The 26,317-nt window shown below is 39.8% G+C and overlaps 1 protein-coding gene across 16 annotated transcripts in view; it reads right to left on the bottom strand.

Moving 5' to 3' along the window:
- The window catches only part of EYA1 (EYA transcriptional coactivator and phosphatase 1), a 167,175-nt gene that overhangs the window by 74,768 nt on the left and 66,090 nt on the right, over nucleotides 1-26,317 (bottom strand). For 8 of the 16 annotated variants that reach the window (XM_052787905.1, XM_052787902.1, XM_052787900.1 and 5 more), the window contains exons 3-4: nucleotides 11,181-11,230; nucleotides 9,645-9,772 (exon numbers count right to left, since the gene is read on the bottom strand). In XM_052787905.1, coding sequence (XP_052643865.1) covers nucleotides 9,645-9,772; nucleotides 11,181-11,230 — 178 coding nt within the window. Of the gene's footprint in view, nucleotides 1-7,765; nucleotides 7,829-9,644; nucleotides 9,773-11,180; nucleotides 11,231-16,795; nucleotides 16,898-18,447; nucleotides 18,584-23,093; nucleotides 23,190-26,317 lie in introns of those variants that run through there. The other 8 variants (XM_052787898.1, XM_052787895.1, XM_052787896.1 and 5 more) reach the window with 4 other exon arrangements.

The following is a 26,317-nucleotide window of genomic DNA, read 5'->3' on the forward strand; positions in this document are numbered from 1 at the left end:
CTGAGCCTAAACATCTTTCAAGATAGTCAAAGGTTGCTATACAAAGAAATAAACTGAGAACAGCCATGGTTTTACCCGTTGGAAATATTTACCACGTGTATTCTCACTGCAAAGGAAGGTCTCTCATTTGCCCAAGGCAAAAACTGACCTCCAATGGAGCATATTTTGCCCCAGAATCACGGGGAAAGAGAGCTGCAAAGGCATAAGGTTACAAGTCTGCCAGTCTATCACAGTAGCACATCAGTAATCCATGTCTATCATGAGAGACGTATGGAGCCGTCCAAGGAAGCAAGGCTTTGGACCGGCACGGAACTGGCCCTGACACATGCTCCTTAAGCATGCTCTGGATTTCAGCTCTCCGCATTTTCCACGACAATTAACGTTTCTGCAACGTGTCCTAACCTTTCACAGGATGACACTGGGCAATGAGTGGGAATGTTGCCACATCTACACAGAACACATTGCAAGCTTGCCAGTAACTGTTAACAGCATGCTCGTGGCAGAGACCGCATAAAGTGAAACAGGAGAGTTCCCATTTCTGTTGCTTCTTCATCAAAACAGACCTTTACAGAGGTGCAGAATTATCAGACTTGCATTATAGAGACAGGCTCTGATTTAGCAATATGCTACTAAGTTTTAGTGCCAGCAAAATCACTCCTGTAATAAAACAGATTATCAATAAGAAGTTCAAGAAGAAATCTAACATATTCCTACTCTGCAAAAATTCTACAGTTATTTAGAATTACTGATATAGATTTGGTTTATATACCAAGGAGCTTAAGAAGCTATGTCAACAGAGAGATAGTTTTCCTCCTTATTTTTCTTTTCTAGTCATTTATGAGATTCTAAAAACAAGATTTAAAAAGAAACTGCATAAGAAAATGCAACAGAATACTAGAAAAAAATAGGAGTAGCAGATAATAACCCACATACTAGCTCTAAATAAAAAGCACAAAAATTCTGAGATAGCCTAACTGCTGGTCTGACATTATATTGATTGTCAAGATACTTCTTAAGATACTCAGAGCTTGCAAGTGCAATGTGCCCTGTTTTGTCAGCCATATTACAAAAGGTGGTTAAAAATTACTTACATGGCAGTTTCTGAACTCCACTGAGAGAGAGAACTTCAGACCAGAACCCACAAGTTCATGTGGTTGATTGGCCAAGTAACAACTTTCTGAGTTCACAGCTTGTCATGCAGTCACTGGTATATGTAGCAGTAAAGAGTGCTATGAGGAATGAGATGCTAGCTGTTGTAAATATGGATTTAAAGACCTAAAATTTGGCCATTCCTAACACAGAAGTCATATGAATACATCATAAAGATTGCAACTTCAAGCATGCAAAAAGTAAGGTTTTTAAATATCTTTTTAAAATTACTTTATCTAAAATACATAAGGCTTGCTCTACTGAACTAGTCTTTGTTAACAGCTATGCCATATCCATTAAACCAGAATAGAAATATTGTAAACATGGCTGTCTTATTAAATCAGTTTTAATTTTGCAGTTTTAAGGCTGAAGTAATACTGTAATGTTATATTCTTTGTATTATACGAGTAAGTGGGCAAAATGAAATCATTCCTGGCTGACAGCTCTCAGTGTTCATGGGGCACAAAGAGTCTCAAAAAAGTATGCGAGGCTGTTTGTTTGTTTATAGACATACATATAAATAGAATTTCTAGCCCTATTTTGGTTTGTCTCAAGGTGACATCTTCAAATAATGTTAGCAGCTAAACACCAGGTAGATATCTTGATTAAGTATTTATGTATCCATTACTATTCATACACTGTTTTGCTTGATACCATCCTCTTTCTGTACCCACTAGAAGCCCAAAGCTCACCTGAAAGCTCAAAGATAATTGTCACTAACAACGGGACAAAAATTCTACCTTGAATCTCTAAGCTGATGTTATTTTCCATTACTTTATTCAAACTCTCCTCTGTTTGTACTGAAGAATCTTGCAATTATAAACAGGTTACTAAAGCTTACAGGTTACTTATAAACAGGTTACTCAATTATACTAATTCCTATCCAGGACATTATTTTCTCTTTTTATCACAGACTATCAAATCATCAGCTCCTGACCGTGAAGCCAGATAAACTTACTTGCTCCTGCTTCTCAAAGCAGAGGACTCTTCCTGAATCTCATTGTCTGGAAATTACCAGAAGGTAATTACTACAAGGTAATTTCCAGCCTAAATTTATGTTTCGTTTTCAAAGAAAGTCCCTGCTCAAAGCAGCACATTCTAGTTCAAGCCCAGACTGTTTCCTGCTCTCCCCTCTGATGTGAGGAGGCTTCAAAACTTCTGCAGTATTTGGGCTGCAGCTAACACCTAGCTTTCACTTGCATGCACAGCTCCCCCACAACCTTCATCTTCCTCTTACGTTGTGCATTACAACTGAAAGAGCTTTAACATCATTGCACCTGCTCATCTAGCAGTAAAAACCTTAAATTTACAAAGGAATGGCATCACCACTACAAAGCAAAATCAGAAAGAAAATTCAAAGCCATCTGGGTGGAGACAAGTTTTGATAGTATTTGCAGCTGCTAATCAAGATTTAACCTGGATATTCATCTGACAAGTACAGTCATGGCTTAAAATAGTCTCATTCACTGCAGTTAGGAGATGAGAATATCTGAGTCAAACTAAGGTTCTTACCCCTTCACACTCACTTGGCAATTTATACTGAATGATTGTATCTCTCCTGTCCAAATGGAGGCAGCATATATCCAGAAACAATCCTTTTTAGAGGTGTTATGGCCTATTTCCCTTTTTTTTTTTTGCCTTCTTAAATCCTCGATTGGGAATCTGACCGTGGCAACTCCCCTGCACATGTGTAACAGTACGCACATCCTCCGTGTAAAATATCCGTACTCTTTAACCAAAGCCAGACAGAATGACCACATAATGTCACAGTCCCAGCCATTAATGGCAAAGGTTGTCTTCAGCTACCTTCTGGGAACACGGAGGGCTTCAAGTGAACAGAGAGCATCATGGAGAAGTCAAGCCCGCTCTGCCATTTAGATGCCAGACTGAGACACGAAGACAGAAGCAGAATGACAAAGCGGGTGGGACCTTTCATAAGTGAGAAATAATATCCCCTACTTTTAGCCAGGGCCTGAACTCCAGGACTGCCAGACTTAAAGCGAAATTCACCTGGACAAAGAGGGATAGCACCAGCTTGCATTCCCCTCCACCCAGCAGCAGCAGCAAACTCCCCAGCTTGTCTCATCAGACCAGGTGGCACAGGTACTTCTCTCACTGACCAGGGGTCAGATAACACGGCTAACCCTGAAGTGTAACCAAGTTTCATGCTTTTTTACCTACCTGCAATAAGCAAAACCCCTCAGAAGATTACAAGATGCAAATGCAAGTGCTAAATCATCAAGTCACAAGTCTCTGAAGTTGCTATGCTAAGGCTCTTCGTACATCACCCTATTGTCTATTAAGGTGCGATCTTAGACTAAGATGTTCTACTCCTGTTCCCTGGAGCTTCTGCTGGTGCACAGCAACAGCAGGGTCTGGATTTTCTTCTCATCTGTATTACTGGCCAGGCATGTGATATTTCTATCTTATGCTGCGCAATCATGCAGTTGCACACATGCAGATCATGCATAACAGGCTGGTCCCACTGGAGAGACACCGCACCTAGCACAATGTGTTGCAGTTACAGTTTTCAGTGAAGTAGTGAACATCTTCACAGGTTCTTGATGTCCCGCAGCCTGTGCAAAGCCACTGTGCCAGTGGGGCTCTGGCACCCTCAGACACACGCAGAGGGTGCTCTCACACCACCACACTCCACCCACAGTCTGGAACAGCATGTGTTGCGAACACATTTATGAGAAGCTTGCAACAATAAATAATATTAAAATAATGGTGCTTCCAAGATGTTATGTTCTTTTTCCTTTTTTTTTTACATTTGTCATTTGGAGTATTTTCTTTCCCTCAAATGTCCGTGGGAACCAGTGTTGCTATTAACTTTTCACTTAAACGAGGTCCGTCCTTTCAAGAAAATGTCATGGGGGAAAACAAAATGGTGAAGCTTTCACAAACAGATGCATGTACATACAGAAAAGACAATAAATACATAAATATTTATTATCCAGTCTCCTCCTCAAGACCTTGCAACAGGAGTTGCTGGACTGAGCCAACAGAGGAGTAGACAAGTTATTTCACTGGCCAAAAAACTATGAAAGAGGAATAATAGAGCATTATGCTACATGTGCTCAGAACAGACGGAAGGACTCTTGGGGAAGCAGGAGAATAAAAGCACAGCTAAGACAAAGCATCTGGAAGGAAGCCAATTAATACAGCAAGAAGAAAGAGGTAAAAAGCAGGGAAGAAAAGACAGTCCAAGTCAGCCCCTTGCCTTCACATAAATGGGCAGTGATGTGTATCTGATTTTTATCCTCCAGAAGTGGCAGCAGGTTGAAGATATTACTAGCCCCTATGGACCCCTAGGTTGCTTTTGCCAGTCTGGGGCCTGGAACCACTGCAGTCTTTGCCTCTGGCCACACAACTGTCCTCTTGCGCTCTTCTGGGGCTGAGTAAAGAAGTTAGGATCTATAGTTCTTGATACTAACACCCTACTGAAATGCAAAGATTAGATTTACCTTTACTGCGCTATTATTTCAGGATGTCTAAATATGGAGTTATCCCTGCATCAGTTCCAAGTTTCATATCATTAAGCTCTGCATCACAAACACAAGTCTAGAAACTTCAGCATACATAATTGGCAGAAACTCCAGAAATGAGCAATTAAAAGGTACCAGAACCCAAGCATCTCCCAAAGGAAGACCATTTTGTCTGATTGCCATCACCTACCACAACTTTGCATCCCAAAGTACACAAAATTCTGAATAACTATTAAAAATTATAAATAACTTACACAAAATTATTTACTGTCAATAAAATCATTCACTGCCAATGTGCAGGCTTGATTGCAATACTGAAAGACTATTTTGAGTGCTACGAAGTACTGTTAGAATTACAACAAATACTCAACGTATAATTCACTTACAGAAATCTACACCATGTGCCATAACAACAACCAGCTCATACCCTCTCTATGGATTTCAACATCTTATTCCACAATTACTTCAGAAAATACTGAACGTTTTTTTCTCCATTCTATAATATTGCAAATCAACAGCAAACATACTACACAGCGCTGCCTTTTGAAACTGTGAAGATAGATTTACGTTCACCAGACTTAAAACAACCTTTTTAATGGCTACCCATCAGATAGTCACGTAGTGGGGAGCTTTGACTGCCTTTGTGTGGGATCTCATTCTCATGTTGCAGCAGGTACTTAAAGAGCGAGAACCGTTTTTTTCCAAAGGAATTTTGATGTCCAACTCCCTTTGAAGCCTCCCTTCCTATGTGTCTTTGAAAATCTGATCTTCAATTTGTTATCCATCTTCCCTTCCCTCTTGATATGAAAATGCCTTCTCTTTTTCCTTCTGAACACTGAAAAATGAGGGCAGAAGCAGCACCATGCTCTGAACGTGAATGAAGTGTAGTTGCTTGGAAAACCACAGCTCCTTCTCCCAATCTTCATCTACACTTTTCCATTCCAGTTGCATTTAACATCATCATGATCGGCCGCAGGCTTCTGTTTCTCACTCTATGTCATTCATCAGAACTGATATACATTCTTTAGATAAAAGTACAGATCCCTGTAGGCAGAAACTGGATGCAATTGTCTGCTATGGAAAACAGCTCTGCTACTCCTTTCAAATTTATTGATTACTTGCAGCCTTTCCCCTCTAAAGTATATCTACCAATGTGGGCACTGTCGTTGGAATAGCCACTAGCTGTCTGATAAAACTTAATGAATGGCAATTTTATTAGCTTCTGTTGTTATTGTTTCTTTAACTCCTTCAGTATCAACCCACCACAGCAATTCGCTGACAAAAGAAGATTAGAGATAAAGCACGACTATGAACATTTTGATCCCTACTGCAATTATGGTTGGTTTTTTTAACAGATTTTCTTAGGCACCTCATACAGGGCCAAATTTTAATGGTGTCCAGTGTCTGCTGTTCCCTACAACAGAGGGTATTTTGTGGAAAAACACTTAAAGAGAACACGGAAAACTCAAATGCTGCAGTATTTATATCATCAGCACCACCTTGGCGTGCCAGGACTGATTTTTCTGAGTGCCTTTAGCCAGACATTTTAGTGTTACTCCTCTGCATTTGATCCTGGGAAATTTCTGGCTGGTCAAAGTCTATAATTTCCTTGTTACTTCCCCATCACTGGTTTGAAGACCATACTGCCTGGCCCGGAGAAGAGGAAGAAAAAACCCAAACACCAGCAAAGTAATTAATTCTTATTAGCTATGATTTTTTTTTTTTAATCAAGGTGTTAAGGAAATGCTACTTTTCCTCTCACCACATATACGTCCAGAGCTATGAAGACTGTCTTATGATCTGCTACAAACTTAAAAGGATAGTGTTTGTTCTACAGAAATCACAATGCTCTAAAAGAATCCCATAGAGGAATTGCTATCTGAGACACAAAGTAGTAAATCTGACTCGTTTAAAAATGTTTAGATAGAAGGAAGTAAATAGCAGTCACCCAAAACTCCCTGTATTTCTTCAGCTGCAGTCCTCACCAGCACTACCTGGTCAGTTCTGCGCTACAGTAATTTTGCTCCACCAAAGTGAAATTAAGCGCACAAAGAGTTATTATATCAAAGCTGCATGCAGAGATTAAACTCAGACTCAATCACACAACTAAATCCCCATTCAGTGCTTTGAAAATTTACCACTAAGTGTGAAGCTAAAAATATTAGCTAGTAACAGTGAGCTATCTTTCAACCACATCCTCTTGTAGAACAACATCAGTAAGAAACATGTCTGAAAATGCGCCTTAGAGGAATTAACAAACATTTGTTTGAAACAGAGCCATTTCACTTTGGGACTTTTTTTTTTTTATTCTTCTTTTTTTTTTTCCTCCCCCTCATCTAGTGAACATATCCTGCACTTCAGGGTATGGAAACCTGCCGAAATCACAGCCATAGTCAAATCAAATTTAACATATCTTTACAAGATACTTATAACATGCAAATACCTAGAGGCCCTTTTTCTCGTTCCCATGAAGGCCCCTTATGCCAGAAAAGGAGGGCTCTTTCATGTTAGTGAGAATGGGTGTGTAGTAGATTAGAAGCTGGTTTCAAGTATTATATTTAACATGTTAAGGTTCAGCAACCCACACCTTCACTCCACGTGCAACAAGCAAACCACACTGCAGCATTTTAAGAAAGGTGTTTGGCAAGCCCTTACGACTGCATCCTTACAATCTGCCACTTGTGTCTCAGCAGGATTCTGCTTCAAGAATCTCAGAAAAAATAATTTTACTTCACCCTTCATTAAAAAAAAATAAGAAACCCTTGCTTCATTCACTCAATTTTTTCTTAAGCCTGTTTAGCAGCTCAAGGAACCCAAACCAAACATTTTCTCAAGATAAAACAGATTAACAGTAAAAATTCCACCTTCAGATTCTTAGGCATCTGCTTCACTCACAAATTTGGTCTCTTGGCACACATCTGATTCAGAAATAAATTATTCAATTATGTTTCTTTCACAAGCTTTTCCTTATTTGTCACTTAAGAGCAATCAGAGACAGGAATTTTCAATTTAGAAAATTTAGACCAGAATTGCCAAGCACAAGCTATTTCTCGGGACGCTTTCTGGACAACATCTAAAAACGCATGCTGAGTGCCCACGCCTGCTGCGCCCACCGCAGCCACCCAAACCTGCGGGGGTCTGTGTGCTAGGGCTTAGCAACCAGTCTGCAGTGCTGAGGAGGGTCATGTCACCTGAGGGAAAATTGCAAACAAAAGAAAACCGTTTGGCTTCGTCTCAGAAGGTAAACATGTATTGCAAGTTATAGCTTTCTGGGTAGAATTCACCCAAAATTAATAAGCCTGAACTTTAGAATTCTAGTGTCGGATAAATAAGTTACCGTGGTTTAATTTACTTTCTTCAATAAACTCTGATGCCTACCTAGAAGTTGGGATATTATTGCCAAAATTATTTGCTACCTGAGGTCAGTGCATGAATAGATACAATATATAGCTCATTTCCCAACAAAGTAATATTAAGCACCCCGTTTTTCAGAGTGTATGCCTGCACACAGCAACTACTTAGAACAAAAAGTCGAGCCAGATGGTAAGTGTCTTTCAGTGTTTCAAGGAACACTCCCTATTTTTGTGCTACTAAAGAACCTTCCAAGTTACACAGAAGGTACAAGAGCTGATGAAGTTTACAGCAAAGGCTTTCATGAGCTATTTGAAAGGGTCGAGCAGTTTTATCCTGTACCAAAACTGGTATATACCTGGTAATAGGATATAAAAATGCAGTAATATACTGGGGCATTTAAAATGAAGAGGATTCATCTGTGGACATGAAATATTTTTCTGCTTAAACTACATTAACACATTAAGCACTTTATTTTTTCTTTAAAAAGCTACTTTTTTTTTTTCCAAATGGCTTAAAATTTGATTGCAGCCATACTTTTACAGCAATAGCAAAAGTAAATTATACACAACTCTGGCACAAATGCCTGTTAATCTGATAACCCATAAACCCTCCCCACTACAGAGGACTCCAATTAGAATGAATAACAGAGATGTTTGGGGAATCGAGGGGACGACAACATCTGTTTGATTGACATGTGCCTTTCCTGGAAGAATGCAATGCATGTCCATAATCCTAAACAGTCTGATAGCACTAATATGACCCAGTTCTTTGGAAAAAAAGGCATATCTTTGCTACAAAAGTTGTTTAACTATACGTTTATACTGAACAGTAATATTGAAGCTGCGTGACTCTCTTTTCTGGTAATGCATGAAAATCTCTGTTCACATAGCAAGCCAAACATTGTGTATGATCTTTCCTACTATTGCCATAGAAATGTTACAGGAAAGAGTATTTTTTGCTGCTTATTCTATAAACCCTTCTGTGTTTCATTATATCTATTATTATATGTATTATATATGTATTCTATTACTGGCAAAGCTGTTAGGTTGTTCTGCTGTTAGTATTCTACTGAGAACAAACATAACTCATCAACTGCCTGACTGCTTCTTGAAAAATAGGTATCAGTTTACCCCATTGAATTACTACACCTGTTTGAATTTTGGCCACTCCATCAGAGCAGCAAGCTAGCCTGAGGAAATTTCAACACTCTGTTTTATTAGCCTACTTGACAAAACTTTCATAGCCTTAGGAGCTTGCAAAAAGTGAGAACATAAAGAAATATCGAAATAGTGAAAAAGACTGAAAGATTGCATTTTGTAGTACAACAACTGTAAACACCTCATTCTTTTTTCTCATCACTAAACTACCATTTCAGGTTTTGGGGATTTTTTTTTTTAAGCTCTGCAGATACTACCTGCTCAGTCCATTCAAACTTCATGGAAGGAACATAAACCTGGAATGAAAGCTATTGCTGAAACTTGATAATAGTAACTACCGATAAACATTGAACATCGGCTCTCCACACCATATTACATAAACACGGAACACCTAAAATAGTAAACCATTTTCTCTATATAGCTTGCTGACTGCAAGAACAGCAATGCAACAAGGAGAAAAAACAAACTATGAAACACTAAAAAAATGGTGGCTCACCTTCTGTGCCATTGGGTGTCATGGAATTATTATTTATATGGGAGTTATCGAGTTTTGGACCACTGGGGGATTCACTACTACCACTTAGTCGGCTATGTGGGCTGGCTAGATCCTGCATTTCCATAGACCTGAAAACAAGATGCAACTACTTTTAGTGACATATTCAACATGGATTACAGAGGAATTACCTACATGAGATGCAGCCCGCTATTAATCAACATCCCAAAAACACTCAGTAAAAAATGAACAGCTTCTCCCAACTTGATCTTGTCTAGCACCAATCTCATTTTGCAGCCCCACACACATGACTGAGCAGCTACCATAATTATTTTTGCAGCTTCTAACAGAATAAAATTTAGATACAAAGTACTGTACTTTAAACATTCACGTCACCTTGTATTTTTAAGATACATACAAAGACAGATTCACCAATATATGAAGACATATATGCTCTTAACAACAAATTAGCACTCTGCTTTTTCAAGATTTACCACTCAGTGGCAATATAATGGGCCTCCAAACCAAATAAAACACTTGAAGCAATTGTGGAAACCTATCATCTACTGACAGGGAATGAGATATTCCTGATGTATGTGTTTACTCTGGCAAACTACTTAATTGTTCCTCTGTTTCTGTTGAAACAAATGCAGCATTAAAACATTATTATGTCTGCTCACTTGTTTGCTTTGTGGATTACATAAAGCGTGCCCAATTGAAAAGGGATATGACCAACATACAGTGAATCCATATAGGCGTTAGTGTGCCTTAGCACTCTGCTGTATCTCAGCAGCTGTTGCTTAGTCAAAATAAGAACAGAGCAATTCTGATTCAAAGCAAAAATTAGACGTTTATACAGCACACAAGCAGCTGAGTATTTCCGATTTGTGTTTTTAATGGCCTTATATAAAAGGGCCATCACCACCATGACATATCCCTTGGCTGACATTGGGGAAGCTTATGATTGAAGTGCCCCATCCTTCCATTTCTTTACACCTAAAACTGTTGATAATGTTATTTGATGTACTCAGTCTAATTGCTCCCAGTAGAAATCTCACAGGTTACTGTGCCTCCAAGGCATCTGAACCAGTAATTTTTCGGTTTAACAGAAATGCTTAGGCTCTTTTAAAGACTATTAAAATTACATAAAAAATTCTTCCCATGGTAATGGTATAAATATCCTTAAGCCTAAGCGTCACTTCAGCTATGAAGTTTTCACATTTTAGCTGAGATTTTATCACAAGTTCTAAACATAAATCCTTCATTTTATACTTCATTACCTAAACCAATCTACACATAAAGAGGGATGATATTGCAATGAGTTTGAAAAGCCAGTATCTAATAAAGTCAAACAATTTAGCGAAAAAGGGTACGTGCTCATGGTTTACAGGCTTGGTTGCACGCACGTAAAAGCGATGCTCCAGCACTTACTCAACTGCTTAATACGGAAAACAAGAATAAATATTTACCTATCACCTGAACTTAAAAAAAAGAATAAAAGGCTTGCAGAAAAATAGCAACTTTCAACCAAATTCTTACCTGCAGCTTGAGGAAACAGCAACATCTGAACTGGTTTGGGACTTCTGCACCTGTAAACCAGGGAAACAAACAGAAGCCTCTATTACTCCACTTTACTGCAAGGCCTTAATTGAAAGGAAGGCTATCACCGCAGATGACAATTCTGTCCTTTAAACCCAAAAGGAGAGGAGGAGGGCGCGGTGCCCGTGAAAGGCATATTGTCTTTAAATTGAAGGCTCAACTGTTGTTTCCCCAGCAGGTCTCTCTGCCTCCTCCCCGCGCCGGGGGACGGCGGCCAAGTGACGGGATAGTGATTCATCAGGGGCCCGTGACAGCTGCAGAGGGGCTCACTCCTCCCACGGCACGGCACGGCACGGCACGGCACGGCTCCGCCAAGGTAACCCCGCCGTGCCACCCCGCCAAGGGCAGTGGGAGCCGCTCCAGCCCCGAGACCCCCAGCACCCTCCACCCCTCTCGCCTCTTGTTATCGCCGGCCGAGTTATCTATCTCTCCCTCCCATCCCCTTAGCTCTTGACAGCTTCTTGCCCTCATCACGTTGGCTTTCCTCTTCCTCCGCTCTTCGCCATCCTTGCTCGGCGCCTGGGCGACAGGGAACCCACAAGTCAGCTCACCCCGAAAGGCGAGGGGCGAAGCAAGCTGGAGAGGCTGACACTATTTTTTGGGGAGGGACAGCAAGGGGCAGGTCTACCTAAGGTAAAGATCTTCAGTATATGACCAACAGTATTACACCGCCACCTCCAAAACGAGCCCACCTCCAACCGGGGTGAATGAAAATAAAAACCCCCACACGTTATTGCACAAAGTCTTACTCGTAAAAATTCCCGTCGCTAATGAGACTTCTGATAAAGTGACTTAAAAGAACACGTCTGGCTAAATAAATAGGAGGAAGCTGTAGCATTACCTCTGAGGTCACTCATCAAGAAAAGGAATCTGGTTCCACTGGGAAGCCCAGCAATAATTTTCCAGTTTAATAAAATGACTCCTTTTATAACTCAGGTGAGTAATAGATTTTCATATCCTATTAGAAAAACACCGTTGCTTTGCTAACAGCCTCTTCTCCGTAGCCAGTAATGATTGTCAGCAGGTGATAAAATTCAGGTGAAGATACACTGCTAGACACTGTTAGCTTAAAAGCACACAAAAGCTTCTCCAGGCAAGGTATATATCCTCTTAATGTCTGCATTGAGAATCCTTCATGTGCGTTTCCATTCAACCTGAACTGACATCTCTTAAATGATCACAGAGCAAAGACAAGAGAGATGAGGCATTTTAAGTGCCATAAAAATCATCCAAGCAAATCCTACTTATGTGTCTGTAGGGTTGGGGTTTTTTTTGTTATTTTTAATCACAGAGAGAATTACTACTAGCAAGAGTAAACAACTGCTAGGGGCAGCCAGGCAATGCAGAACATTACAAATGATGTCAAGAAGCATGCAATAATGCATGCTGAAAAACATCAATCTTTTTATAACTGGGTACTTAAAAGTACTGTATAACGTGCTTTTCAATACATCGTCGCATGGCAAATCAAACTAGATGAGAAGATACATTCAGAACTGTGCATTTTGTTTCAGAGATTTTTTTTTCAGTTCTTTACCCCAGAAACTGCAGCAGAGTGCCTTAGGATATGTTTCTGCTGTTACTTCTAAACACCTGGAAAAAATTATAGGTGAGAACTAAGTTTGCTTACAGAGCTATCTTCACTCCCTCTTGCACAGGATCCTTTAAAACATATCTTTTATAATAGAAAAAAACTTCCTTTTACAAAGAAATGCTTTAATTAACTGATATTCTCCAAAGTGCCCTACAGTATTATTCATACTTCACTAAACTCTAAAATACATTTAATCCTCACTATTTCATTTACCCAAATTAAAAAAAATAGTAACTTCTATACACTTACAAATATAGAGATATAGATATATACACACACGTGCACGTGTGTGTATAGTGAGAGAGATTTCATTTACGGATTCATGGGAGAGGGCAAAAAAAAAAAAACACAGCTCATTCAAAGTGAATTAAATATATACCTTATATGTCCTCTAACACTATATGATTTGTGAAAGTTCATATCCACAATCTTCATTTTCATTAGACATACTTTAGATATATTCCTTTGTGTCTCAAGGATTATTTAAACCATGTGTTGCACGTTACCAGATTTAAAAATGACTCTTTAATCAAAATAACTTTAAAACAACTAATCCTCACTTAGGCTGGTCAGCTGAATCCACAGAGTGGTCCAGGAAAAATAAATCTACTCTCAAGAATGCGAATGCAGACAACAATTAGACACAGATGTGAGTGAAATTAGTTACAGTTTACAAAATGCTACACTTCACATGCTTTCAGTTTTTTATGTGTAGTACAAAATTACAACGTAGTAAGGAACCACACTTATGACTACCAGTTCATAGAATAAAAACATTTCTGGGTGGCGTGTGCTTGCTCTCATACATTCTCCCATTTTGCCAACAGATTTCTGGATAATTGAAGTTCTGCAACATAACTCACATATCAAATAAAAAGTGAAAAAAAAAAAAAGCAGCAGCCTTACCCAGCCAGCCAAAGGGGCACGTTAAAAAAAAAAAATCAAAAAGAGAAAAAAGGAGCTGTCACTCACCCTTCATACACTGCACTCCACTTTAAACTAAAAATGCCTTATATGCTAAATGACATACACATTCTCCTTAATTCCTCAAAAATATTACTGTGTATAATTTGATTGTTGTAAGTAATGTTCACATCCTTCTTCTTAATACAGATTGCAGATCTGGGTGCTACATAGTACATGGCGAGAAAAAAAGGACAATGATAGCAAAGCTACTTAAAATTCATCCATTTAAGAATCTTAAATCAGTAACATCAAATTCTGATTAGTTAATGAGGTCTTTTAAGTTTGCCTTTTTTCTAATTAAATTTATAATTCTTCACAGATGTAAGTTTTGTTGATGTTCAATTTGTCTCTCTCATTTTGTTAAACCTCACATAGTACTCCACCAATCCATTGAATAGCCACATTAAATCTGTTAATACCATGCTCTTCAACCCCAGAAATTATTTCCAGAAGGCAAACTTGCTTTGAGAGATCATCAAACAAGACTTAAGGTACACATTTTATCACATTTTCCCTACCACAGAGCTCAGGATGCGGAGGAAAATTCATGACTTTTGCACTGTTTATTATACTTTGCTAAATTACAAATCAAAAGCATCTGACAGAAGATCATGTATGAAGCCAAAAAGTTAATAATGTTCTGTGAAAAGTAAACTGTAAATGGGAAGGGATTCTAAATTTCAGCAGCACAGAGCAAATAAAATGTAGGTACTTGTCTAAATTACAGCTTTTCCACAGTATTTTTGCTTGCTAGGAGCAATTTTTTTTTTTTTAAATGGCTATAATTTAAAACATTTTTCCAGCTGAAATTTTCTAAGTGAAAATAAGAAGTTAACCCAGAAAACTATAGCCAGCACATGGGCTTCTTCCTAAAACACAGTTCTACTTTAAAGAAGGAAATTTCAAAGACAATGGCAGTTTTCAAATCAGAGTGTTCCTCCTCAGGGGAAAAAAAAAAAAAAAAAAAATCTGTCATTTTTAGCAAGGGGTGGAGGGAGGGAGAGCAGAGGACTTTTCCCCCAACAGCACTCTTTGCCTCCTTAAAAGCCCTATGCAATCAGTATCTACAGACATAATGGCTTCAACAGCCAAAATGTTACAAAACTAAAATGAAAATTGGCTACAAAAAGGCACCTTGCTGGCAACACATGAAACTTGGTAATACTTTCCCTCTTCCAATAATCCTATCGCTGGGCTCTAAGTGAAGAGGTAGGGCTTTTTCACTAGATTGTCACATCAAAGACAAATTGCACTTATCAAACCAGAAGCAGGTAATTACAGTTATTTCATTTTTAATAACTAGTTTAAATTCTTCTAAAAGTGCTATCCTGTGTGCTCATTTCATATGCTTATGAATGAAACGTTTTGAAACCCCAACACTTTCTTCCCTTTAAGAAAGAAGTACTACAATGTGACAATGCTCCTATTATGACCAGCCATTTAAGAATGTCTTTCTGCTTTTCCAAGATTTTTTTGGCTCCCGAGAAATATTTCATACTTATTGCAACTCAAACAAAATGATTACTCATTCTTTTTTTTCTTCGCTCTGCAAAGGCGAAGCGTGACTCAAGCCGTCTGTCACTGTGCAGAACTGCTGAGAGGGGATGGCTGCTCCTTTCCAGACCCTACCAGGCCTTGGGAAAACTCCGACAGCAGTGAGGTGCCGGGCTAAATACTGTGTGTCATGGGTTCGTGAGCAACATGTAGAACGCTGCGTGCATATGTGTTTCTGCACATAGAAGTATACAGTGTGTATACACACACATATATATATTTACAGATACATATACACATTATTAATCTATTCTACGCACCAAACCGGCAGTCTGTGTTCTGGCAGATGCTTTGCAAACCGTCTCAGTATGGGATGCAAAAGAAAAGATCCTTTATACGTGGTAGCTAACGTTAAAAACTTCCAGTGATACACTACACAACGTTTCCGCTTCTTATCTCAAACTTCTCTCTGTGATAATTTCTAAATTTCAACAAACTACGTGAAATATACTATCCCCTACGGTTTTTCCCTGAAAACTTTTCTCTCTTCTGCTTGCCTCGTTTTTAAATGTTTGCTCACCAAAAAAACCCAACCACCTTCTAAGAGACACTTTTAAATGCACTAACACCTTTACTTTTCCAGAATAAACCTTTCACTGCAAAGGGCAGCCCTTCCTCTTGTTGGTGTTTGTCAGAAACACGGGTGAGAGAACTACATACTTGGGAACGTTTTGTGGGTCTCAGTTGCTCAAAAGCAAGATGTAAATTTAATGAGACTTCAAAAGGTCTTTGACTTCCTCGTTCTAAGATCATCGTTCTAAATAAGCCACCTAAAATGTCAATAAACGTCAAATATTTCAGTTGTGTAGATGTTTATTCTGTCATCTTGAAAAGTTCTCCTGTGGGGATCTGTGTGTTTTCCTTGGTGTTTGGAAAATTTAAACATATTAAGCAAAAGGATTTCCTGCTTCAGAAAGCGCTGTCAAAACCTCTGTCAGGCATTCTTCCTTCCAATTCTTTTATCATTTTTCTCACGCTCTCATGTCTCTTTCAGAAAGGTCTACGGGTTGCCTGTGTTACGTGCCTATTCCCCCCCCCCCCCCCCCCCATTTAACATGTCCACCATCACGTTATTCCTACCTGCCGAACCGCGAGCACTCTAGGAAATCAAAGGGGAGAATCCCCAAACCGGGCTGACGCCAACAAACAGAACCGCCTAACATCTGCTTTGCAGGAAGCCTGCAAACCCCAGCCTGAACCACGGCCAAAATTAACTGCTGCACCCAGTGACCGATAATCGAGCGTTGCCCTTCTGCGGGCCGGCGGCAAGGACCCCCGCAACTCCGCGCACGCTTCATCCCCGCCGCTGCAGCAGCAGAACTCCGGGCTGCTCCGCGATTCGCCCCTTGCCACCGCCCGCTTTTTCCGGGCTTTTCCTTCCTTCCCCCTCCCGCCGCCCGCCCGCCGCTGTCAGCGCCCGCGCCGCCCGCCCGCTACTCACGCTGCCGGGGCGCCCCGTCTCCGCGGCGCGCAGCACTCCGCGCGCGGGGCTCACAGCGCGGCGGCGGCGGCGGCGGCGGCGCCTCCCATGGCGCGGCGGGGCAGGCGCGCCCCGGGGCGGAGGGGCGCGGGCCGGGGCCGGGGCCGGGGCCGGGGCCGGGGCCGGGGCCCGGGCGGCGGCGGCGGGCAAGACAAAGCGGCGGCGGAGAGAGGCTGCCGCCAGCCCCGCCGCCTGTTTGCTCAGCCTTGTGGGTCTGCCCAGGCAGTGCCTGGGGGCACGCTGCCGCTCCCGCGCCCTCTCTCCTCCTCACTCCCCTTCTTCTGCTGCCTTTTTTTTTTCCTTTCCTCCCCTTTGGGTTTTGTTTTTGTTTTTGTAATGCAAACCGCAGCTATTCTCCTGTCCCGAGCTTATTGGTTTAACAGCGACAACTGCAGCGAGGCTTGCGCGGTCTGAAGTCAACCTTCCTGCTCGGGCGAAAGGCAGCCGGGGCGGCCGCGCTCCGCCGGCGGCGCGGAACCGGCGCGGAACCGGCCGCCCCCCCTCCGCGCCCAGCCCGCACGCCGGAGCCCCTTTTCGCCCCTTCTTCAGCTTCAGCCTCAGCCTCAGCCTCAGCCTCACCCCCGAACAACTAATGCATCCCCCGGGTCCCTCCGCCTTTAAAAAGTTAGCCGTGCGTAGAGGCGTCCCCTCGAGTAAGCCGGGTTTAAACAAAAGCCGTCCTAATAGAATAACTGGAATTAAACCAATATTATATCAATGAGAGAAGCTAAATAAGGATACTCACAGAGGCTCTTAGGCATACAACCAGCATGCACGCCCGGACATGCCGTTTTGATTGGATATGTAACAGATTTGTTCTCAAATATCTGAGATTCTTGCAACCTTGTAAAGAACGGGTCTGCTAAAACTATTTAAGCCAGACTTCTCCAATTTAAAGGTATTTATTAAATAAAGTATCTGGAACTTTTAAAATGGTCTAAACCGTGCAGGTATGCGAAATATCTGTACCTACCCCTAAAACCAACTGTAGATATAGGCAACTTTGTATTTTGAATCTTTGCTACTCACCCACTCAAGTTTTAAAATTTAAAACTCCGTAAAGGCCCCTTCCATAGACCTTACAAATATTTCCAAAGAAGAGATGGTTGCATAGAGCTAAATTTGTGCATTAAGTAACAGTAATTCCTTAAAGCTTAGCTTTTACCAATCAATAAGTAATTAAGTAATTTAATTAGTAAGCCATTAAACTGAAATGGGTTTATGATACATTTCTATTACAGCACTTTTAGTTGCTCGTAATTCAAAAAAACTCTTTTAAAAATATATACATTATGTTAAAAAACATTATAACGTATGCAACAACTAAATTTGACCAGGGTTGTCCAGAGCATTTCCACTTTGTAGAACGTATCTTTCAATTCATGTAACACTTATTTTTCTACACTTTTTCAGTACACGTAATGCAAATATGATGAGGAAAACAGCATAATGATTTGCAGTACCAAAAAAAGAAGTCTTAATACTATGCCAGCTCTACAGTACTAAATTAAAAAAAAAAAAAAAATCCAACTTTATGCTGCATAAATAGATTGAAACAGAACCTTTTTTTCTTTACAAAAATCTGTGGTTATTCACCGCTAATATATCCTTACCTTCAATTAACTAATCTGTGAATCAAAGCAATACTTCTAGAGGAGAAATGTCTTCTGGCTACTACATCCCAGTAAGCGAGACATTATTTTGTAGCACGTACATTGGGAATACTTCAGGAAAGCAGATCGGTTTGCAAAGCTACAAGTCAACCTCGAGCTGAAAAGGCACCTAGGATTTCATTTTGTTTAGCGGAGAAAAGGGATCTCGGGACAGTCACACACCATATATGGGAACCCAGGTCAAAATAAGCAGCTTTCGATTGGGCCCGTCTGCGTAGCCAGCGCTAGCACAATCCCTTTACTTCTTTATAGTCACAAACCATCTCATGCCAAGACAACTGCTTATGATGTTCTATATTAAACGGTGAAAAGAAATACAAATTACTTATTATGGAGACATGCAGTTTTGTCAGGTAAAATTGACTGAAATCCTGAAATACAAGGCGATGCAATCATTCTGACCTATACGCTTTTTGGAACAGCCACGATCCTCCGGAAAACGCTTACCACTGAAGCCTTTAGCAGTGTTAACAAGATCACTTTTAAAAAACGCTACCCAATCCTATATAAAGACACATGTCTTGCTTCACTGTCTCTAGGAGCTCCATCTATTACATGAAAAAGATCAGGCACATATTTTCAGGAAGCAGAAGCTCATTTTTTTTCTGAGAAAAAAACCTCAAAAAATATCATATTGTTGCTGTGAGGTACCATCTGACACTGGAAAATGTAACTCAAAACACTTTCTCAAAAATAGCGATACTTAAATGATGCTATGGAAATAAAAAAAAAATATTTAAAAGCAATATGACTGTGACTTCCCGTGATGCATGTGAATTTTTGCATAAATCTATTTCATTTCATTCCATATTTGAAAAAAAACAAATAGCACAAGTATATGAAAAAAATCTTACTGTTCTAAATGTAAAGCTTACTGAAACAGGTTTACTGTTGGTCAGAGTTTGTAGTCCCTAATGGGAGTTTTGTCTAAGTAATAACTTTAGGAGTGTGCCCAGCCTCTGTATTTAATTAAACTAAGACAGATCCCCCCTCCCCTCACATACAGAGCTTGATGATGTGATGATAAACATGGGATAAATTACACAGAGGCTAAGATGATCAGAAAAAGGGTGTTGGTGATGCACTGCAAGAAAAGAAATGGCTTTGAATTTTTAATCTCTGCTGTAGTATGGCATGTAGGCAGTATGGGAACTGAAGCCATATAAATGATCTAGATGGGTGATATAAGATAAAGTAGGGTCCTCTGTGTTTATGCAGCCATTAAACAGTGCCTTAAAGTTCCTTATCTGATGTCTGAAGATTGGACTTCAGATTAGCGTATATCATTACCCCATGGTATGGTCTAACCTATGAACTTATCCTACAGCTGATACCACGGACCAGATCCTCATTTGGTTTAAGTGAGTGAAATTTTTTTATTTCAATAGCTAAACTAATCATGCCAGCTGAGCACAGCACCTATTTGAAACCTATTTGAAAGAGGTTTGTTTACTTGGCTTTTTGGGTTTGTTCTTCCAACTAACTGCATACCAAATCAGTGCAGGCTGGGTTGTTGATCACTGGCACACAACATCAATTTTAAACCACAACTGCACTAACACTGGGTTTGGAACAGACATTTCAGTGGGATTTGTATATGTTTACATCATGCCTGAATTTGCCCTGATTCTGCATTCCTGCTGATACAGCTGGCATCTCAAGAGTCATAAGAAGTGAAGGACCAGGCCTATTACATAGTATCAAATGCACAACAAGCTATTGTGTATATTTTTACAACTATTACTCACACCAATATGGTTTTAATTCCATATGCAGTGTCACACACCTGTTTTAGCACAAGCAAAGCCGGTCCATCCTGAACACAGTATTTACTGAGTGCTTAGGTGCCACAATTACAGATGTGCTGATAATTAAGAAAAATTAGACATAAGATGGATATGGAACAGTGGGATGTTTGCATGTTTGTTTCTAAGTAGGAAACGCTACTGGAATATTTAACATCAGAAATAGGCCCAGGAAGCCCACACTTCACTAAAGCAAAAGATGCATCCCACTGCTCCCGAAAGCCGCCGCCTGGCTCTTCCCATAACAACTGCAATGCAACGTCAGAACCCTCTGAAGCAGGCAATATCCCTCCTATGTCTCCATACAAGTTTTATCTTACACATAGCAGCTGTTGCCTAGAGACGTCCCTGGCTGGAGCAGAAGTTTGCAGTGTTTGACAGGAGCCTTTATTGTCTCAAGCTACTCACGTGAGCAAAAGTAGAAAGACCTTGGTAAATACAAACAAAAAAAGTGACAGAAATCAACCATTTTAACTGTTCTGTCCAAAAGCTATCAGTGTGACTGAGAAGGAAAATTTCATTATATTCTTTCAAGATACACTGGATAAAATGAATATTGAATTAAGGTCTATCTGTAACATGTTATAAGAAAAGGTGCGTGCTGCTCACCATCATCCTTAGTCGAAAGGTGTGTGACCTGCTGGCCCCAATGACATCTTTGCTAGTTTGCATGCAATTGTACTTGTTTTTAATCAGCAACTTCAGTATGAAGTACAGGATCATTTTCTATAATTTTAAATAGGAAATAGTACTCTTTATTAATCTTAAGTAGACACTGCTTTAGCTGTTTAAATCAATGCATGACTTTATATGATTCTGAAATAGTTCTTGACAACTATGATATAAACGAATGCAGAGATTTTCCACAGAAGAAGCAGTTGAAGTCTAGTTTGATAGCAAATACCTCAGTGTTTCTCAATTTTTCACTTTCCAAAGTCAAGGTATGCATGTTTTTTCAATAGATCCATTGCATCTTAAAAGCATTATGTAGCAGGGGAAAAAAAATATATAGCATATATATTTATAGACACAAACAGTGTAAACTATAAATATGCTCAGTACTCTAACTGCAAAATAAATAAGTAGTTTGGCAGGGTGAAGGGAAGGTTTCCTACACAAAGGTAAGTTTTAAATATAGCTAATACTGTCATCTCTCTTTTGGTACTTTGTAACACCCAGACGAAAACTTCCTACATGTCTCTTCTAGAAATCTCATGAAGGTAATTATACTTATGATCGCCACACAAAAATACTGATAAGTTTAGGTCTCCAGATCATTTGAAGTAGATGCTCTATCCAAAAGTGATGGCATCGCCTTTCCCTAAAGACTGAGACACCAGCTCTGTGACACTGAGGGCAGAGCTCTGAGAGCTACTCCTGATTTAAGAGTAATGTTGTAGCTTTTCTAGCTACAACAGCCTTCATTTAAGCAATATCTTAGCTATTAAATTGAACTACTGAAAATTACCTTCCATTTTCCAATGAAGTTCAATAGTTTTACATGGGGATTTTTAATACTGTCTATGGTACCTAAGAATCGGTGAGACTGTCACTTTTTTTTGCACAAAAACCTCAGCTCGAAAGATATATAAACATGTTAGCAACTGTTTACAAAAGTGGTCCCACTGAAGGCAACGTAATTGTCTTTGAACAAAGTTATTTATTTGGAGAATTAGCTGTTTGCAAGATAGGGGGTGGAATGAAAGGAGTAAATTGCAACCTGTCAGCATCCTTGAGAAAGAGCTAATTCTTCTAATTTACATTCAAGCTTTTACTCCAGCTCAGCATGGAAACGTAACTGCCTAAAAACTGAAAATAATCATCCTTCACTGTGATGTGTGAATAATAATTTGCTTACAAAAATGAACAAGTCAAATCAAATGCACCAGTGATGACGAGGAGCAGCTTCCTAGCACTCTAACAGGTGAAAAAAGCTATACTCAGTAGTTCCTCAGAAGACCAAGTTGCATGAAGAACGCAGTACAAATGAGAGATTACCAGTGAGCTGACAAAATAATCAAGTCCTGTTGTTCTGTAAAGGCTATAAAACACATCATTTCACACACATGCCATTGTTCCGTAGTTCGTCCTCCCACAACTATTTAAGCCTTCCCCATCTTTCATTTAGTGCTACTAGAAACAAGTTAGAATTTACAAACCATTGCAAATTTTTTTCACAGCAATAACTTACATTTTTGCCAGTGATATAAATACAGCGCACTGTATAACATGAGTCAGCTCAGTAATACTAGACTGTCTTTTCTCCAACTATTTTCCATTAACATGAACAAAACCAGTTTTGTCAGCACTCCTATAAGGTGAAAAGGGAGATGGAAAGTTCCGCTTTGTTTTTCAGCTCTGAATTAAGGTCATACTCAGAATTCTTAATTCTGCAAGAAAAATACATTTGTTCACTAACCACAGAAACAATAGGTTTATTTGTTGCAAATTCCATTTTGTTATTATTTCCTAAATGCGTTCCGCATTTTTTTCCTGAAGCATTATTCATGTCACTGTTCAACAGTAGATGGAGCAGTGGATCATTACTGTATTTTAGTTATTTGCGTCAATTATTGCATAATTTTTCAGCTGCTGACATACAAGACTGAACAAGCAAATGAAAAAAAAGGATATAGGGAAAATAATTGTTACTTAAAGCATTTGGAATTATGAAGAAAACTGAAAGAACAGCAAACCAAGCTCACTTTGACAAATTATTAAGGCAAGCCTGCATTTATGACTAGTATGAGTGATTCATAAACACACATTCAAATCACAAACCTTGCGTTAGTTGAATACAGTAAATATGTACGTCCTTAACCTTGAAACATTCAGTCACACATATTTTTCTTACGACGATCAGGAAGGGTGAAGTATCTTCTAAAAGTGAAGTTCATATATATTCCACATTTTGGGCCTTGTAATGAAAAGGAAAAAGTGGAAGTCTAAGTTAAAATAATCATTACAAGGGCAATTTATTTTACACTCGCATCAATAGCTTTTCCTGCAAACTGTTTTTAAGAAATTTACCACAATAAACTCTTTTGAACCTCACAGTAATTATACCACGACCCTCATTTGTTCAGCAGGGGATAGATTCTCACCTAACTGTAACCATCTAAAATTAAGCATTTACTTTAAGATGATCATCCCAACCCTCACCTTCAGTGAAGAGAGACAGACGCTTCCAGCCGATGTGTCTAGTGGGGACTCAGTTTTGAGGTTTCCACTCCCCATAGACACAGACGATGGGCTGGCTTAAGCTAGCTCCCAGGTTTTGATGGCTACAGCTCCCCCAAGTATCCAGACTTTGTTGAGCCCAACACTATTTCCTTTAAAATCAGTTGGGTCTCAATAGTAATTGTATTCACAGAAATGTAAATTGCCGCATGCTCTGTTTTGAAACTTCATATAATTACTCAGACTGCCAATATTTGTTGTTACAAATCAAGGCCAGAGGAAAACTTCTCAGATGGCTTCAAAGTCCCAGTTCTCATCTCCAAGCCCAGCTCCCTCCCCCGCTTCCTTCCAGCAGCATTAACTTCTTCTCTGCAATCTCACAAATCGGAAAAAGAGTAACCTCTAAAGCTGTTTTAGACTGAAGGTCAGAATTCAAAGGATTGGTAACTTTATCCACAGAGCCTTGCAATCACATTGCTATTGGAAACACACCCAGAAGCACCAGCACTCGAGATGTTTTTATTAAGCAATGTCAATAGGTACGAAATTTGAAGGTTGTTTTTTTTTTCTCCATACTGTAAGGTTTATCAAGACTCATATTTGCAAGAGATCGAATTGCTTTCTGCCACCGAATTTTAGTTTAATGTTCTCCAAGGTAAGGAAACTGGGCTCTGTGTTACATGCTAATGAAAACAGCAGCTTTGGTTTGTTTATCTAAATACTTAAAGAGAGGCACCTCTTGCAGCCAAAATGTAAACAAAGCTTAAACTCTTTTTACTGCTTGGATACTTCCAGGCTACTAATACGGATTTTTTTTTAATTAAGTGCATTATACGGATTTTCTACATGTATTTCCTGCTTGACAATCTACCTTTCCAAAGAAATATTTAATTCCTAAACCAATTATTCATAATTACACCTATATTTTCAGCCCACGAACATAAGATGACAGATCCCTTTCAAACCTAGGCTCAAGGGAAAAAAAAAATCACAGAGGGCAATCAGTACTTTTGTCCCTGCAAACCTGTCATTAATTTAGAGGGAAATAGGTTAAAATAAGGATTTCAAGAGGGTTTCACAACAATTAAGGACAAGCAAAAGTTTGATTTCAATATCTAAAAAAAATAAGTCATACACCTTGCCCCTCTGTCTCGTACCACATCTGCATGCACAAAAGACTGAAGCATTCATACCCACCTGAATGACTGACCTGATGAAGTTCTGAAAATGTGTCTTTAAGGATGCCTTGCCTTTTATTATACAGGAATCTCTATACACAGAAACCTCCATTAAATAATGTTGCTAAACTAGACACAGACAAATGAGAACACGCCTTGCACTGGATGCCAATTTATATGCCGAAAGACACAGCATGGGTACTGCACACCGACCACAGGCAGAACGCTTTTCATGCAGTGATACCAGAAGAATGCAAAAACATAAGGAGAAGAGGACACAAAGATACGCACAACAGAATACAACTGTATGAAGAACTCAAAACAAAGGTGGATGAGCAGAGGTAAAAAGTTTTTATCTCTTGTAATTTAATTTTTAAAAAATCAGAATTTGGCAGCTCTCTGTATAAGGAATATATTGAATGCAACTCAAAAATGCTTATTTATCTTCGGTGCATCTGGTGCTTATATTCACCAGCAGGATACCTTTTTGTATCTAGGCTGATTTTTAATAGCTCTTCTGGAAAGCAGCAAATCCTAAATTAGAGACACCTAGGAAAATTTAGCAGATTTAGTAGCCTAAAAATGCACTAGCTTGAAACATACTCCACCAGTGTACTCCACTCCAGATGACTGCTTATTAAAGTCAAAATTATACTGCTGAGACTGAATGCTTCAAGTGATGCCTCATGGTGCCTGGGACACACGCAAGGGCTCCATTGCCCTGGCTGAGGATGCCGGCGGTGCTGCCACCTGCTCCACCAAGCCCCAGTGGGCTGTGGCCGTACGGGAAAGCATCCTTGGCCCCTGCAGCCACTGGTGAATTGCTTCTCCACCCCTCACTGCAAAGGAAAACAAGCATCCAGAATGAAGGGTGCCCCTCCTGAACCTTAATCCATATCTAGAAAGGGGGTTGAATTCAGAAGGAGTCTCAGGAACTGTGTGGTGCCTGCAATAGGGAAGGGGGAAATCCAAGGGATGGAGAGTGGTTGCCCCTCAGCTGGGTACAGCTTGGGCACCGTAAGGCTCTCATTCCTCTGTGAGACCCAAAAAAGCTGCCACAAACCAGCAATGATACCCCCACGATGCATTTCTCTTCCCTCCTGTCTCCCCTCTCATAAAATCCTCATTGGTTTTAGTTCTAATCTTTTTTTTTTTAAGAAGAAAACACTATTAGTATTTTCACCTCCAGAATACTATAAAATATTGTCGATGAATCTCTAAAGCTTAAATTAAAATAGGATCAACTTCACGTTAAGTTTCTTTTTATGGAATTGGCCTCAGACATATGTGGTATACCAAGTACAGCAGGAGCGTTATACAAATCCTTCTCTATTAGTTGATGAATTCCAAGATTTGGCTCTTGTTTTTCTGGTCAGTAGGTAAATAAAAGTAAATAGTTATGCAGTACGCATCATAAAGTAACAACTGGCAGGTCACCTATCTTTTACGGCAATCCAATATGGGGTTGCCTAACATTGTTTTTACCATCCGATGAAAGCGCAGGATGAAACGTGTTTCAGCAGGTCCTACATTACGAGGTTCCTGTCAGCCAGTGTTGAGGTCTGCTTCAGCCTAGGCCACCGACCTGCAGCCCGATCCAAAGGCGGACTGCGGTACCTGTTAGTAGTCCTTCTGACCTCAAAAGGG

The sequence above is a fragment of the Harpia harpyja genome, chromosome 5 (assembly GCF_026419915.1).
Source record: "Harpia harpyja isolate bHarHar1 chromosome 5, bHarHar1 primary haplotype, whole genome shotgun sequence".
Lineage (NCBI taxonomy): Eukaryota > Metazoa > Chordata > Aves > Accipitriformes > Accipitridae > Harpia > Harpia harpyja.